Genomic DNA, 17,478 nt, shown 5'->3' on the forward strand with positions numbered 1-17,478 from the left:
TTTCCTCATGCTGCTGGATTCCTTTGAGTATGTGGCAGGCAAAGCCCTTTAAAGGAAAGCCCTGTGCTCTGAACAGCAAGCACCACTCACATAGGCCACTGCAAATGACTTAATTGGCTTCATTTTAGGGAAGGAAAGAAGAGAGCAAGACTTTTGTGAGAGCTTGAATATTTCTTTTACACCAGGAGATAACTCTTCTAGTATCAGCCATCACAAGGGGTCAAAGCCTAATTTTCAAGAAACAGTTGGTTCCTAGTGCATGATTAAGATAAGAGTGACTGCTCAGAGATAGGTTTTGAAACAGGAATCTGTCCACTGTCAGTTTCTCACTAAATTCTCCTGCTGAAGTCAGTTGCAGGTTGGTATCAACAAATTCAATTGTGACACACTCAGAAACTGGCAGCATTGCCGTATCTACACATTGGCCAGAGTAAGAACCAGGATTAGGACTAAGGTTAGGGTTTAGGAGGTGATGTGCTCCACTGCCAGGATCACTGCTGAATACTGAACAGTCTCACCTTCATGATGTCCTTTACTTGAATTTTAGAAAGCAGGGCATGACTTGTAAGTTAAAGACTAAAGGTTAGTCACTCTCACTCATGTTTCTTATGGAGCTGCAGTAGGCTCCCTGGAACAGTCCAGGGCTGACTCACACACATATAAACACTCCACCCAGAGCACACTAATGAAGAACCATTGATTAGGTTTAAAACTGCCATAACAAACGAGTTTAAGAAGTGGCATCAGTTAATTAAGGTAACCTACGTTTCGTACTTAACCAACAGCTGATATCTATCCAGTGACCCAGACCAGACAGGGGCAAAACATGGTGGTGGGGCAGCCAAGTCTTCTGCCAAATTAAAAAATAGCCCTGAGCAGCCTTGCAGCAAAAACTCTGTGGAGACTCTGTCCCACTCCTTTAGCAAGAGATAGCTCCCAAGCTCAAGGTTTGCAGCAGAACAACTCCAGAGTTTGGGCAGCAGAAGACACAGACCAGATCTCAGCTCAGCAGTGTCACAGGCAGGTGTCACCACATGGCCCCAGCCCAGCCTAAGTCCAAACAGCTCAGTCTCACATCGTGCCTTGGCTGAGTTATGAAATACCTGGAGAATGCTGTACCATGCTCTCATGCAAAGCAACACACAGCAGCTTGGCATGAGAGGGAGCATGGATAGGTGGCCAAGGTCTGGGCTCCATATTGCTGCACATGAGCTACTTTAGGTTCAAGTCCTTTCCAATCCAAACAGACATATTAGCACTTCATTAACTGCAGAGTCAAACTATCTTTACTTATTTTCCTAGAAAGACTCACATAGGATTTGTGCGAGGGCCAGAATCCATGTCACTGCCTCAATGAAAATCCAGAGAAATGCCATTGATTTTAGTGCAGTTATTGTAGATTTGTGCACTGTAATCCTCTAAATCTCCTAGCCCTTGCACAGGTCACTGTTCTTGCTACACTTACTTGACAGAGGCAGTGGACCACTGAAGCAAGGCTACCAAAAGGTTACAAAACCAACCTCCTGGACTGAGGCTGCAAGATCTGCCCCACAGACAAAAATATAAAAGGCTGGTATGTTTCTCTTCCACTTTCTTCAGGACTGCTAGTATGAGGAAAAAACAAAACAACCACCAAAAAAACCCACAATAGAAAACACTAGGAGTGAAAATTTTTTCTCCCCTCTCAAGACCTTTCCTATCTATGAAAATCAACAGACTTAGTAACAGTAGCAGTGATTTACTGAGCCACACCTCTGCAGTGCCTTCTGTGCCCTATGGTAGGTGTGAGCATAGCAGATGCCTCTGATCCAAGCAACTTACCCGTGGCAAGGTATCAGACTAGCTCTCCACAGCAGCAGGCTTCTCACCATGAGGGAGGGAGTCTGCCTCTGAAGGCTTCCAAGGCACATGATTTCTAGGATGTATGGGGCAGGCACTATCCCCAGTGTAACCAGTGGGGTGACATGCTCAGCACCTTGGAGGATCAAGCCAGAAATTGCTCTGAAATCAGACAGGAGTAAGTGGAAACAAGATATGCAGATCCTGTATAACTTACCTGCGGCTGAGAGGCCAGATTCATCTTATAAGGATGTGTCTTCCCCTCTTCATTTACAAGTGGTGACCAGACTTTTGACTCAGTTCTGCAAGACACAGATTTTGAAGTTAATATGTTTTCATCAGTGAGCATTGTTATTGCTATTAAAAAACTTGAAGCTGACCAATTTCCCAAACATTCCCCTGGCTTTTTGTACATAGCACTCTCCATATCAGGAGGAATTTTAGGCATGTAACTTGGATGACTTAGTTATGTTGTATCAGGCCCTTGGAGAAAGACAGGATCTCAGCAGTGACTGTCTTGGCTTCCCTTTGGCACTCCACTGGCAACACATCAAGCATGAACTTCAGCCTAGGCAGCAGAGTTGGGGGTCACCCAACAGCAGAAGCTGGAGATACCCCTTAGATGCATATCCTTTAATCAAGTGGAATAATTCAGATTACTGCATGTTTCAGCTTTTATGGGTAGCCAGGAAGAGGAACGATTCTTGTCTGTATTGACTACACAGAGAACATTTTGTTCTTGAATTTAGGCTGCCTAGGATAAGCTAAATATATTTTCTTGTTTTAAGTCTTTGGAATGTTATGCTTATTTATACAGTGGTATCTATGCTGAACAAACAGAGGCTTTTGGGAATTATAAAAAGGAAAAAAAAAGGTCCAAGTCTGCAATGGGACTAAGAACTGAGATGACGTAATGTGTCAGAGAAAGTCTACATAAACTTCACTGGTCTGTGGTCTGAACCAATTACTCACAGCATCCTGAAACACAAGTCAAGTTCTGTGACCAAAAGCAACTGCTTTACCATCATCATCCTGGAGTTTTGCTCTGTCCCAAAGAACAATAGACAAACAAGCAGTATGGAAGAAGTATCGTACTTAGATTTGTTTGACATACTTTATGGGAAATATACACTACCTACATTTCTCAGAAGTACAGACAGTAGTTAGCATCTCAGATGGACTAAACAGTGCCACTCTTCCCTAACTTTTGAGTAGTAGGGAACAAATATCTGCAGTATCACTGAACAAGAACCATTGTTCAGTGCTAAGCACTGCATCACGCCATGCAGCAATCAGATGACTGATAAGCTCTTAGGATGAGTTTTGAAAAACATGTCCTGTTTTGACAGCAGTCCTTTGTGGAATCTGCAATTGCAGACAAATGTACTTCCCAAGTATTTGTGGGTTCATGGCCAGCTACAATTTCAGTATTTAGTTAGGAAAACAGGAATGCTTCCACTAACAATTAACTGGATGTGCCCTGCTACGCTGGATAACTGGAAAGAGACTTCAAAAAGAAAAAGCTTATAAAATTGAGGAACAAGAGGTAGAACTACCCATGATAAATTCAATCTGGTCTATACCATTCCTCTAAAAGCCCTACAATGTCAGGACATTTTTTTTAAACAGCCCAGACTTAAATGTGATGCACATGTATATCCCAGACATTTGCTGCATAAATATGATTTTAATACTTAAATCCAGAGGGTTGTTCAGCAGGAGGAGACAGGAGACAGCATTCTCACACAGGGAAGAAGAGAAGTTTTATTGACCTGCTACTGCCTCTATTGCACTCTGGACTTTACACAGAAGAAACCTGAACAAAGTCTGCTTTATTGTAACCCCTTTCACAGGAAAGTACCAAGACACAGGTCACACCAGATATCGTCCTTTACAAGCACTCAGGTACAGCAAACCTTTGACTCCAGGCTATTGCATCCTGTGGGCTCAGCTGCAGTGCTGACACTTGACAACTTACATCACCCAAATCCTGGCAACTGGCAAGCTGGGGCACATGCAAACTAACAAATATCAATGTAATGGCTGTGTCGATCCAGTCTATGCCAATCTCATCACTATCTTGTCTCAACAGCTGCTGTGACTGGATTTACAACACACCCTAAGGTGAGTATAAAACAACGATTCCCTCCTTGCTTCTGGCAACCTGTTTAAGGTGCCTAAGGTACCAGCAGTTTTATCCAGATGATGGCTATGAAGCCTGACAAAGTCACAGCCATCTCTAGGGTGGCTGTATTTTGCATTTGAAGACTGTGTTTGCACAGATGGGAGCAGCCTGTTGACCAATGCAAAACCTTATTCCTTGAAAGTGTTTGGAGATCACGTGCAACCAAGTTTCACCTCCTCCGGAAAAACAGGGGACACAGCAAAGTTTATGGAAATCAAATACCCTACTAGCCAGGCTGTAAGCAAGTGGATGTTGGCTGGAGATGAAAGAGCAGTTCAGACAGCACTGAACACTTCAGCTGATTTCTAGCATGAGGTATCCCTGTGCCAGTTCTCACTAGCAGTGATACCTAAGTACTTTCAAGGTATCATTTTATTCTGCAGCAGTGTAATATTCTCAGAGTTCAGAAGCACCAAAAGGGCTTATTCAGACTGAAAACTTAAGCTCAAAGCAGGCCAATATATGAATACAGAGCAGAAACTTCCCCCAGGTAGTTGTTTTCATCCCACTGCCCCTCACCCAATGCATTTTAGGTGACACAGCACATTGGTCTCCAGTGCACAGGAGGCAGCTATGGCCAACTACTGCAGCCAGTGGGAGTTTTTCTGACCAGATTTTTCTCCCTTATTTACCAGCAAGGCAAAAAACTCAATTTTGTTTCCCAGCCTGGTGTCATTCTGATCTGTCACTGGATATAAATGGAAGCAGCAAGGTCTATGCAGGCTTTACTTCCAATCCATTTTAAAGTTATCCAAACAGAAAGGTTAAATAGCTGGCATGGTTGTCCCCCTAAGGCTGGGAGGATAAAGCCTCCCTTTGTCTTCACAACAGCTGCAGCAGAGCCCTTCAGCCACTCTCAACAGCCCATTTATGGCTCCAGCAAAGCCACGAAAAGGAGACAGCTTTGCTTTCACTGGCTTTGCCTAGCGAGGCTTTCAACGCCTGTGCTCCATCCCAGATTACTGCCCATGGATCCCACAGTCCAAGGGTCATCGGTAAAACTGTTATAATCTCAGCTCTCAGCAAGGGTTTCCTGGGTCTGCTCCTGGTGTCAATGCCTGCACTTTTACTGACATGTGGCAGGAGAAAGGAAAATAGCACCTGAAAGTTCACCACATGTCCCATTGCTGGCCCAGGATCTATTTTCTGGAAGACTGGAAAATGTGGACACAAGGCACAGACAGTAGGACAGTAGGACAGATTCGTTAGACTCATCATGTTTGTATCTTATCTGTATGTTTTCATGTCTAATTTATGTGAAGAAGGGAACAGGCATCAGAGGAGATGGATTGGCAACAGTTCACAGCAGGGTGCTACAAGTAGCCCTGTAGTAGCTTTCTGGAAGATTTTCTCCAAATTTGGGAGACTCCCCTTGGCGAGGCTTCACCCCTGCCACTGAGTGTGGCCGTGCTAGCAGGGCTGCCAGACCTGCCTCTCCACTGGTGGCAGGGCTGGATGTCCAACAGTGTGGTGGGCAATCCTACCCTGTCTTTGGTGAAAGCTAGCAGGCTTTGGCATCCCCGTAAGATCTCACAGACTCTGGCTTAAATTAATGAATATTTATTTTATAATACAGTTTCTAATACTTATTCTTTCAACTGAGACTCCAGAAGAGAGCAACACTCAGTACAGAAAGAGACAACAGAAACATGACACAAACAAGCCCAGGAACTAGTGTCAAGGAAATTAATTTCAGGCAGGTGGATATACAAACTTCAACATGTTTGCAGTTTACATTTCTATGCTGTTTCCTTAATACAGGAGAGAGAGCAGCCAAGACAGGGCCAGGGAATGAGCCATGCAGTTACTGTTTCATCCCAACAGAAACCAAGACCCAAGAGTAGAAAGAAATTTCTCTGATGCTAGTTTGGATGGGGACGTACTAACAGGAAGGAGAGGAAGGAAACCACATGCAAGCCAAAGCAGGAATCTGGAGAGATATTTGTGAAATACAACATCTTTCAAGAGGTTTGGCTTGAACATTGGGCAATATAAACATTACAAGAGTCTAGATTTTGCTATCAATGCTTTGCACGCAGAGCCAGGCCCTAACTTCAAGGGAAAATCCAGAGCTGGAAAATGAGGGTCTAAATCTGTGTGCCAAGAACTGCGTGAGTAAGTTCCATAAAGGAGAAAGATACATTTACATTTCTGGGATGGACATGACTAAGATAGCAAAGTAGCTAATAAACCCATAAATATTGAAAAGTTCCTTGAGCAACACCAAGCCTGCTAGCTGAAAAATGAGGAAAGACCTAAAGAATTCCTCTTTTAATCCTCCCCAGAGTTTTAGATGGTATTTTAATAATGTTTAGAAACTAACTACAAGAGCTCTCAGGCTACCAGGAAGGTACCTTTTAATCAGTTGTTTAGTTACAACAGCTGCAAAGTACATGCCCTTGGATTTAAACCTGAGCAGTCACGTTTAGCATCAATGGACATATTCACTTTGGTGAGGAAAGCTGTACCTGGGCTGCATGTACCTATTGCCAATTCAAACAGCAACGCTAGTCACAACCTTCTAGAGACAAGAGCCCCCAAATTTATTCCTTCTTGCATAGCCCTCTGCTCCTTGGCATTTCAGACGTCTCTTCACAGAACCACTAAAAGCAAAAGGGCAACAACTCTGGTTACACAGAAGAAGCAACAGTTTCTCACAAGCAGTTTCATTACAAGAGTTACAAGAAATAAACCCCACCTGCTCAGACTCATACTGTTCTTCCACTAGCCAGATACAAAGTTAACTACTTTAGCCTTGCCAAAGAGGCTGTAAAAACACAACAAATGCCACGCTTGACTTGCCAGAATTACTTTGAACATGTCAATCATTAGAAAAGGTGCTGGCACACACCCAGGAGGGCTGGGAGCACCACACCAGCCATGGAGAGGTTGGGAGCTGCTGCGGAAGGCCAGGCCATCTGCATGTCCTTATATAGCTGCATGCAGAGCATCAGCCTTTTCCCAGGGCCAAAGCAATTATTAGTAAGATGACAGAGCTGGAAAACTCTTCTTGGCAAGGAAGCAAAAAGCAAACCTAAATGAGTCAACGGATTCCACCAATTTCCTAGAACACAAATTCAAGCCTATTGTGGTTTTGCACAACTAGTCCCCACAGCTGAGACCTGGGAACCTGTGGAACAAGCAAGAGTACAACTGAACCTGCTGAGTAAAATGCAGACAGGCTCTCTTCCTCTTCATAAACATCTACACATGATGCTTTCTGACAATGCATTTAATGTGCTGGCAGAGGATCTGACTTCCCTGATCCTAACACTTTGAAAAGAACAAATACGTAGCTTCATTCCTTGGCATCACTTTTAGCAAAGTAACAGACTGTTCTGCAAACAAAAAGGTGCATTTTTATCTCATATGCTGGCAGCAGAGCTGCAGAAAAGCAACTTGAAATTTGAAGAAAAGGACAGTAAGGGCAGAACAAGAGATCACAAATTTGCAATCCCTTTTCACAAATATTTTTATTACCACCCCCAACCTGCCTCCAGTCACAGAGGGAAGGACAGACTCACTGTAGGAATGCCACTTTTTTTTTTTTTTTTTTTTTTTTAAACCCCCACACTTTACTTTTCAGTTGCTTGAGGCTGCACAGTTGCACCACCCATTTGATGGCTAAAGACAGACAAAATGTCACTTGTTTTAGAAAGAATTTTAACATTCGTCTGCTATCGTACATCTACAACTTATAGCTACACAGAGCTGTGGATCTCTTGGCTATCAAGTGAATATTGTGCTATGAAAATCAGTTCCTCCTGAGCTTTCACTTCTTTGAGCATTCTTTGTCAGAGCAAGTACCTTTCCCAAAATACACTGTTTCCAAAATAAGTTGATAAAATCTCTCAAGTCTGTTGAGCACATCTTGCTGCTTTCCCCTGTTACAGGAAAATCAGAGGAAGGGGTGCAGCCTGGGGTGAGGCTTTGCTGGACTCTAAAATATCAGTGCAATGATGTACACATCCTAATTGAAGAAGGGGGGAAATAAATAAATAAATAAAGAGCAGCAGCTCTTCTCGAAGACTCAAGATCCAAAACTTCATCTTTCCTGTGAATGGGGAAGGCTCAAAAAATCTGCCCATGAAATTTCTTATTTTAGCAACCAGGTGGTTTTGGGTTGACTGAAGCACACTGACTGCTGTAGGTCAGTCCTTGTGTGTACCATACAAACTCATGGTGCCCAGCTTGATTTTACACAGCTGAAAACAATAATGAAACCTTAACTTTGGTTTCTTGGGAACTACATTTCTGAAAGCACTCTCTAGCCTGAAACAAGAAGTAAAATGAATTAGCAAACAGGCTCAGAAAAGAGCAGGGAGCTGCTAGACAGCCTAAGATCAGCAGGAATTTGGTGTACGTGCCAACATTGTTGAACACCCATTTTTGAGGCAGCAAACAGACCTTTCCAAATCTGTTCACACATCAAATAGCAAAGTACCTGGCAGTGCCACTTAGAAAAGCATATTTAGGCAAAGCAATTTGTGGCTGGGTTTTAAATCCTAGGAAACTAATAGATTTGCACCTTTGGGTGAAAAAGCAGACCAGACATGTTTTCTTCAGCCAGTAATTTGATCCATTTTTAATGGTGATGTGTTAGATTAGATTTCCTGCCTAAAATCTGATCTGAAATATTTTTGGACTGTTACCATGATTAAGGAACATACCAAAGCAGGAAACACTGGAATGCTGTTGATATTCACAATCAAGTACACAGCACAAACAGCATTTCCTTTACCAGAAGTGTTTAAAGTCCTTTCAATTCTATACATTTACACTTCTCTTAAATAATCATTAGTACAGCCAAACATGAAGACATCTCAACGGCTTGGCTACCATTAAAAGAGAAGAGGGTTTCATATTTGCAGAACACACACATATGAAGTTGATTTTGGTCTACAGAACAGCAAAAGAAGACAACAAGCATAGAGCAATACTTCCTTAAAACACCCTGCCAGTCTCCAGCTACTTGCAGCTTAAGGGCTTTCTGCAGCAGGGATACTGCAATGGGACAGAATATCCTTTATAGATTTGTTTTCCATTAATTCATCCAGTCTCCTCTTGAGCCCATGTGCACTTTTAACCTTCACAGCACAGTCATAAATTAAGTCTCTACTGTCACAACAGTGTTGATGCCTTGGTGGAACTGAAACACCTGATGTAAGCTCAGACCCATCTCTAATATAGCTTCTGGTATGACCTTGCTGCCACCCCAAATGCAGGTCAGAGAGCATTTTGCACAGGTAATAATTAAAATAAGTAATAATTTTAAATTAATCATATATGAAAATAAAACAATTTAACAACTTATGTATTCACCAGACATCTCTATGACGGTGAGCAGAAAAGGAGGACTGGAAGACACTCTGGAAAACCTGGCACATCTGGGCACATCCTCAGCACCAGCTGTGCATGATGCTCCAACCCAGGAGCCACTGCTCTGATAGAGCAGTGGTCTTTGCCAGCACATCTACTTCATACAATTGATTCAGCTAATGAGCTACAACTGCAGAGCATGAAGACCAGACCCAAGAGTTGGTGGCACTGAAGTGCAAATTATACACTTGCCTTTTCATACTCAGCCAACTAATTACAGAGCTACTTTGATAGAGGAAAAAACCTCCACTGGTTCTGACCCAATTATATTGTCAGCCTTCCTCACTAACTATGCATGGTCAAGCCTTACTGACAGAGCTTGGCCCACAAGAGTGGAGGAAGCCCAAGATATATCACTTGGCAAAGTGGCACTAATTTTCCCAAGTGTCTTCCACCTTCACCAACTCCATAGCTATGCTCTTCCCTTCTTACAGAGGAAGGTTGACCACCAACCATAGCCTGCTTTCCTCACCCATTTTCTCTACCTAAGTTGAGCAGGAAGGTGAATCATGGGCTCCAACTGTTTTAAAATGCCTTCTGTCTCCTCTTAGGCCTCCTCGCAAGTTTTTAAGGTGATTGCCTTAGTCTGAAAAGTAAAGAAGGGCTCCAGCCTCAGGAACAAAGACTACATCCCATTTTGGACCACCAAGTCTAGCTGCATTTGGGACAGCACAGTTACAGGGGCCCAGAAAGAGAAAGCTGTGTGCTAGGGATAAAATATTTTCAACAGAGTACAACCAGGAAAGACCACACGATGCACACTACTGTCCTTTTGCATTAAAGAAGCGCTTTCTCCTCTGAGAAAGCCTCCTGCGGTATCCTGTTTTCCAATACAAACTCATCTCTCTAAGCTATCAAGTTTCCAAACAAGTAAGCAATTCTTCCCTCAGCAAAACTTTGCTCCCAAAGAAGGAGGAGGACCAAAGACTTAAGGTCCCCTAGAATCATAGAATTGCCTAGGTTGGAAAAGGCCTGCAAGATCATCAAGTCCAACCTTTAACCCTACTCTACCATGTTCACCCCTAAACCCCAAGCACAACATCTATACGACTTTAAAACACATCCAGGGATGGTGACTCAACCACCTTTCTGGACTGCCTGTTCCAATGCCTGACAGCCCTTCCAGAGAAAAATGTTTTCCTCATGTCCAGCTGTCCTGGGCTGAGCCAGGATGAAGCCAATTTTCTTTTTACTGATTTTTTATTATTTTTTTTTAATGAGCTCTAGCTCACTGAAGCAAGTTTGCTCAATTAGCAGCAAGTTTTCAAGCTAGCAGACTAATAACACTTAAATGTTTATATTACTGCTGAGACATCAAGGACACTTTGCTCTGCTTGTTGAATCTGCAGCCTCAGATACTAAAATAGCAGAAGAGTCATACCTGCAGCCCTCCTGGAGGGAGGAGCAGACTAGACAGACAGCAAAACTGGCGAACAAAAGTATTTAAATGTCGATCCCGAGTCAAATTGTGACACCAGCCTAAAGCTTTCCTGGTGCAGCTCGAGGCTATTCCTTCTTGTCCCATCATTACTTATTTGTAAGAAGAGACCAGCACCTACTTCTCTACCATGTCCTTCCAGGTAGTTGTAGAAGGCAATGAGGTCTCCCCTTAGCCTCCTTTTCTTTAGACTAAACAGCCCCAGTTCCCTCAGCTGCTCCTCATAAGACTTGCTCCCTAGGCCTTTCACCTAAAACTGACTTTACGTAGAGCAACAAGTATGAAATATATGAAATCCTAGAGTGGATAAGTAGTCAGATCACTGCTTTCATGTCCTTGCACTTGACACTCTCCTTGGCCATTTTGTCAGCATCACTCAGTGCAACAGCAGAAGCATCCAACACACACTCGTGCTACCTCATTGAAAGGGGTTCTTGAAAAAGAGTTGGACTGTGTGAACTCAAAACCCCTGTGCAGTTTTACACAGCGGCACAACCAGCTAGAAATCTCTCCCTGGGTACCTTCCACACCCTAGGCCCATGAAACATGCATGGGGTAGCTATAAAGTTAACGACTTTGTAACTAACATTAGCAAACACATTTTACGGACTCAATGATCTGTAAGAGTGAGCTTGCCTGCAGGCTGAAAGAGCTTCCCCTCTTCTCTCCCAGCCAGAATCACATGGCACTGGTTTGCTAAGTCAAGCAGCCAGATATTTTGGAGAGGAAAAGGAGCACCCCTTGACAGAAAGAATACAGGCTGCCAAGTTAAAGGCCTGTATGAGACACTCTGGGCTAAAAGGCTCCTGCAATGCTCACCACCCATTCACACCACCTGTTCTGTTTCTTCCCTCAGTGAATTCTCTCAATGAATTGTCAGGCTTTTTTTGGCCAAGACCCATCACTTCTTCCTGAACTGGGAGACGTCTGCTGAACTACTGGCATTATCCAAGCTGCGGTAAAAGATTTATCCTTATTGCAGAAAAGCCCCGAACTACTGAACCACTGTGTCATTTAAGGCATGCTTTTGTACTCCTCCTGAAAGCACTTCCTCTGCATCTGCTTTGGAGCTGATGGGTGGTCACTCTGGGGGAAGGCAGCCACAGGAAAAATTCACTCCAGAGCAACTAGAAATGCCATACTGCATCTACCATCTGACTTTGAGTGCTGGTACTCACGGAGGCTACAGTTCAGAACAAGAGGAAGGATAAATCCCCAGCACCCTAGATAAAACAGGCTCCACTTCTTCTAAGAAGCAACAAGTCAATGCAAGGCTCCATTTCTTCTCTGTAAAAAGATGGCCCAAAAACAAAGTGTGACTGAGGAAAGGAATGAAGCTGTCTATTGCTCTGCAGCTCAAGTCAGTTGGGAAGGTTGCAACCAACCCATGCTCTACACTGGTGACACAGACCATGGCTCAACTGCCACCTTCCTTTAGTTTTTCAGGACTCAGAGAGACTGATTCCTGACAGGCACCTGGAGGCACCCTGAGTCATCACTGTTCAGCACTGTGAGTGCTGTTTGATCAAGAAGCTCCAAAGTGTGCAAACTTTCTGAGTCTCTGCATGGCAGGAACTGGACAATTAATAGCTCGGACAACACACAACCATAGATTTCAACCACCAAATTAGTGCAACAGGAAGAAAGGTCATCTCTGGTCATACCTCCTCCGCTACGAGTGAAGTTTTCATGAGCCCTGTGCTTGATTTCTTGTTGTCAGGAGACACAGAATAGGCTGACAGACTGTTACAAATTATCAGCCAATTTCTCACTAGGAAAATTGTTTTCATAAGGCCAAAGTGCAGCAAACGAAAGCAGCATTAGGATTAAAGGCTGAAATGCAGTTTCCCCTTGCTATCCAGTGCCTAGTCACACAAAGCACTAAGAGAAAGATGTGCACCTGTTGGAACGTGTCCAGAGAGGGATCATGAAAATGATCCGAGGGCTGGAGCACCCCTCTTATGAGGACAGGCTGAGGGAGTTTGGGTTGTTCAGTCTGAAGGGAAGGCTCCAGGGGGACCTCATAGTGGCCTTCCAGTACCTGAGGGAGGCCTACAGGAAAGCTAGGGAGGGACTTTTTACAGGGACTTGCAGTGAGAGGACAAGGGGTAATGGTTTTAATCTGAAAGAAGAGAGATTTGGTTAGAGATCAGATGTAAATTCTTCAGGGTAAGGGTGGTGAGACACTGGAACAGGCTGCCCAGAGATGTTGTGGGGGCTCCATCCCTGAAGGTGTTCAAGGGCAGGTTGGATGGGGCTCTGAGCAGCCTGTTCTAGTGGGAGGTGTCCCTGCCCATGCAGGGGAGTTGGAACTCGATGATCTTTAAGGTCCCTTCCAACTCCAAACATTCTGTGATTCTTTCAAATTAAACAAACCAGAGGTCTGCTGTCAAACAAAAAAATTGCTACTGCCCATCCCACAGCCCCGGTCTCCCCACCCCCAGTCTTGCCCAGTGACATACCTGCTGACTGTCAGAGTTAGCTCATCTGCACAACCCTTGATTTTGTTCTGTGCCTCAAGGTGTGTCATGTTATCTGTGTTCACTCCATCAATGGCTATGATCTGGTCTCCTATACACAGGTTGGCTATGGCAGCTTTGCTACCTGGAGTCACCTAAGAGAAAACAAAAAGAGTGAATGGACTTTCCAGGGAAGAGCTTTCCATAGCAACAACTAAAAACCAATTAGAGCACTCAGGGCTTTTCTCACTGGTACCTGGAAGCAAAGAGGTGAAAACTACATTAAGTAAATTCTCAGCAAAAATCTGTCTGGCTCTAGGACTCTTAGGTACTTCTCAGTATTACTGAAGAGCAGGATTCTGTTTTGGCACCCACAGATAGGAATTTGGGGAGAGGACAACAGGTAAATAATAAAAATTGTATTTTCACACAAGGCAATTTGCTTTGTGCTAGAGAGCAAGGACACGCAGAAAGCAGCTTTGTTTCTTGCTGGACAGAGAAATGCTCTCCAAAAGAGAAGGTGCTGAGGACAGCCAGAGAGTCTGAGCCTTCAAGGACAACAGAAAGGAGTATCAAAGTTATTGCAACACAGTCAACATGAAGCACAGACACCATAATTTGCATCACAATCTCATTTACTTCCTTCCTTGGAAGAAAGGGTTCAAGATTTTGGATTGCTTCTTTAATTGTAATAAACTGGTTTTATCCAGGAACAGCTGCAACACTCACCAAATTCAGTGAATTCAATCCAAAGCAATGCTTGATCTAACAAGCAGACTGGAATGGTGAAAGGCATCAGAAATTTCATCTTTTAACCACAATCTGACAATACTTCCTGAAAAAGTAGAAGAGTCATCTCCAGCCTGATCACAGCTCACTTTGATACTCTTCCATCTTGCTTCTCCCTTTCCTCTATACACAAAGCTCTTTGCTTCCCAGAAACACCACTGAACTGCTAAAGAGGTGCTGCTTGAGAAATGACTGATGAGAAGGAGCTAGGGATATTCTCACTGGGATCCCAGACAGAAGACACTATGCAGCAATGCCATTGGTATGATACTCCTCATAAAAAACAAGATCCCAGCTAAAATCTGGCATTTTCAAGCAAATCAGCTACACAGCTCATTAATTTTTCCCTTCTTCTGTGAAAACAGTGTCCCCTTAACAAAAGAGACCTCTCTGGGTCAAAATTATTGCCTGAGCAGAGTGTGAAGAACGCCATATTTGTTTGTGGCTTTGCAAACAATATGTAAGATTTTGTGCAGTTTTAATGACTTTGTGGAAGGAGTGTAATTATTACTGTGGGCTTTCATCAAATACTTAACAGGCAGAGGAAATGGGAAGAGTGGGCCACTCCCAGACATGAGTACAGATTATAACATGCCTTGCAGCTGAGGCACACCTCATTTATAAGTGCATTGCAACTGGTATTAATTCAAGGCCTTCTGCTAGGTTTCAGCATGCTGGAAAGCAGCTGAGCAAACCCAGCAGAGCTGTCAGACATAAATAAACATTGTTCACACGAATTAGGGAGTCCACCTAATGTGGGATTGGATGGTAAATCATTCCTCCCGAGGGAAACATTCACCTCCTAGAGGTGTCAGACATTAGCTGCAATCACTGCTTTCCCTAGACCAAAACCATCTCCTTACAGCTGTAGTGGGATATTTTCCCTAACCAGAAAAAAAATCACAAGATACTTTCCGTTTCTCATCTCTCTACTAGGACAGTATCTCATGGAAAAAGGAAGGACACAGATTTTTATCACAGATGTCCACATTCGCCAAGGTGCTCAACGTTAACGCTAAGACCTTCAGATGGATCAATCGAGGAGTGTCTGTCTACCTGTTCACCACTTTCAATGCTGTAAGCAGACTACAAACAGAGGAAGTGCTAATGAAAACACCAGAAAAATCTGCCAGGTGGATATAGAAAATCCACTTTAAAGATGAAGATCATAGCCTCCCATGCTGCAGCCCACAGATGACTGGTGACTTACTAAGACCAGCAAGTGCAGCTTGTTGGTGTTCCACTGGATCCATTGCCCTGAGAGTACCTTCATGTAAACCTTGTGACAGGGACAGCTAGCAGCCATGAAGAAATCTTGAGCACCAAAAGTTGCCCATAATCCCACCAGATTTAGAAACCATGAGATAGATCCCTAAAGATACCATTACACTGGAAGGAGCCTATGGGAGACACATTGTTACTTGGTTTCTCAGGCCTTTATTTCCTCCACTACCAAAGGAGAGAGAGAGCCACACTACTCAGCCCTGTGAGGAGCACCAAGCTCAGCACACTATCACTGTGATTCATTTTTGATCAGACAAGACTGCCAAGGGGTCAGGAATAATGGTGGATTAACACCGCTGCTGGGACACTGTCAGAGGCTTAGCCATGCAACTTGCATTTAAAGACTGATAAGGTATGCCACGTGTGGCAGGCTGCTAGAAATGATCCTGTACCACAAGGAGCAACTGAGCCAGAGCAGCCAAGGACACTGAAATGCAGCCTCCTGAAGAAATCCCAAGAGCCACCGGGATGAGTGGCATTCACAGTAACATCTCAAAGCTTTGTTGGTGCTTGTGGTGTCACATTCCCCTTTCCTGTCCACTTCAGAGGAATTTGAAATATGAGTGCTGTTCTCCATCAGATAAGAGCCACTGGTAGCACAGGGGTGGTCATATAAACCTGTCCCCTAAGGGGAGGCTACAAAGATGCACAGTAATGAAAAAAGATAAGTTAATTTGCCAAAAGGAAACATGTTTTTTAAGTCCAGTTTCTTCAGCTCTGGAAATAACTTGCCCTGAAATGCAACATTCCACAAACTGCTCCCCTGCAATATCCCAGTATCCAGCTTGTACTCCCTGTCAGTACTGCTCATAGCAAACATGTCTGCACAAGGGCTCAGTACCGCAGGGAACCCATCCCCCACCCTTTTAGGATGATTAATAGCTACTAGTAATGTTCCCTTCCCCCCCTCACAGTAAGATCTGGGCTTATCTCAGTGCTGTCAACACTGCTTTTGAGATTTACTCACTTAACAGTTAAGTCAGGAAAGCAAAAAGTGTTTCTGTTATTGAATGAGGAGCAGAGACCTGCCACTTGGGAAGAGCTTTTCCTGCTTTCATTTGTGTCACATCTCTCCCTGGTCCATGGGGAGCAGCAGGGGCAGGCATGTGGCTGGGGTGGGGGCAGGCATTGGTGCTCAAAGCACTGACAGCTACAAGCCAGCTCATGTACCCCAACCAGAAGAACTCCAAAAAGGAACAAAAGCTTTCAGGCTCACAGGCATCCAGTAAATGATGCACTTCCTGAAACTGCTTTGCTCCTGCTCTCCTCTCAGATGATTTAAAGCTTTGCAGCAGATCTCTCCTTTCCCTCCTCTCTTGACCAAGCATGGAGTGGACACCAGCAGGCTTCGAGGGTGCAGCAGGCAGTGCCTTGCACACCTTGCACAGGCAGCTGACCCCATAACAAGCAGGTACAGCTGCACTTCTGCATAGGAAGACAATGAGGGCTGAAAGAGAAAACCTGCAAACACAACTTTGCACAAGTTGCATCTCATGCAAAGGCATAGCTCCTTTAAAAAGAGCTCCCTAATTAGCTTGGACTTCCCCCACAGGAGTTGAGTAGTCTCTGGTAAAGGGGACACTGGCACCATTACAGGGTCCCAGGAGCCCGCCAGTGCCAGAGACACTATCATACAGTGAATAAAGCTCTTCACACCTTATAACATTGTGCCCAAAGGCTTCAGCTGGAAAGCAGCCATGCCCTCCCTTGTGGTGATTTGTCCCAGGCAATTGTGTAACACTTTGCCATTAGATCATTTCACCGTTGAACAGACAATGCTGAGACATGCTGAGCAGCACTGCTTCATACTATATCCAAAATAGGTCCTGGAGTGTGTCTGTGGTGATGCTCTGTTTGGATGGTGTCTGTGTGAGAAGCCAGGGCTCCCACAGAAATAATCTAGATACTTAGAACCAGACACATCAAACTAGGTCACTGATACCAGCTCAGACACATTTCCCAGCATATGAAAGGAATAAATAATCCCCATAATCTGTGGGCTTGATCATGCACTCTTTACTCACACAGAGCTCAGTGTAGTAGATAACATTTTACACCAGTTATAGGCTTAGACCCCTCTTTTTAAAGAGGTGCTACAGATTCAG

At 44.0% G+C, this 17,478-nt stretch overlaps 1 protein-coding gene across 2 annotated transcripts in view; it reads right to left on the reverse strand.

The window, feature by feature from the left end:
• PDLIM1 (PDZ and LIM domain 1) overlaps window positions 1–17,478 on the reverse strand; it is a 45,441-nt gene that overhangs the window by 19,591 nt on the left and 8,372 nt on the right. For both annotated transcript variants that reach the window (XM_051619005.1, XM_051619003.1), the window contains exons 2-3: window positions 13,304–13,455; window positions 2,057–2,141 (exon numbers count right to left, since the gene is read on the reverse strand). In XM_051619005.1, the coding sequence (XP_051474965.1) occupies window positions 2,057–2,141; window positions 13,304–13,455 (237 nt within the window). The remainder of the gene's footprint in view (window positions 1–2,056; window positions 2,142–13,303; window positions 13,456–17,478) is intronic.

The sequence above is a fragment of the Apus apus genome, chromosome 4 (assembly GCF_020740795.1).
Source record: "Apus apus isolate bApuApu2 chromosome 4, bApuApu2.pri.cur, whole genome shotgun sequence".
NCBI lineage: Eukaryota > Metazoa > Chordata > Aves > Apodiformes > Apodidae > Apus > Apus apus.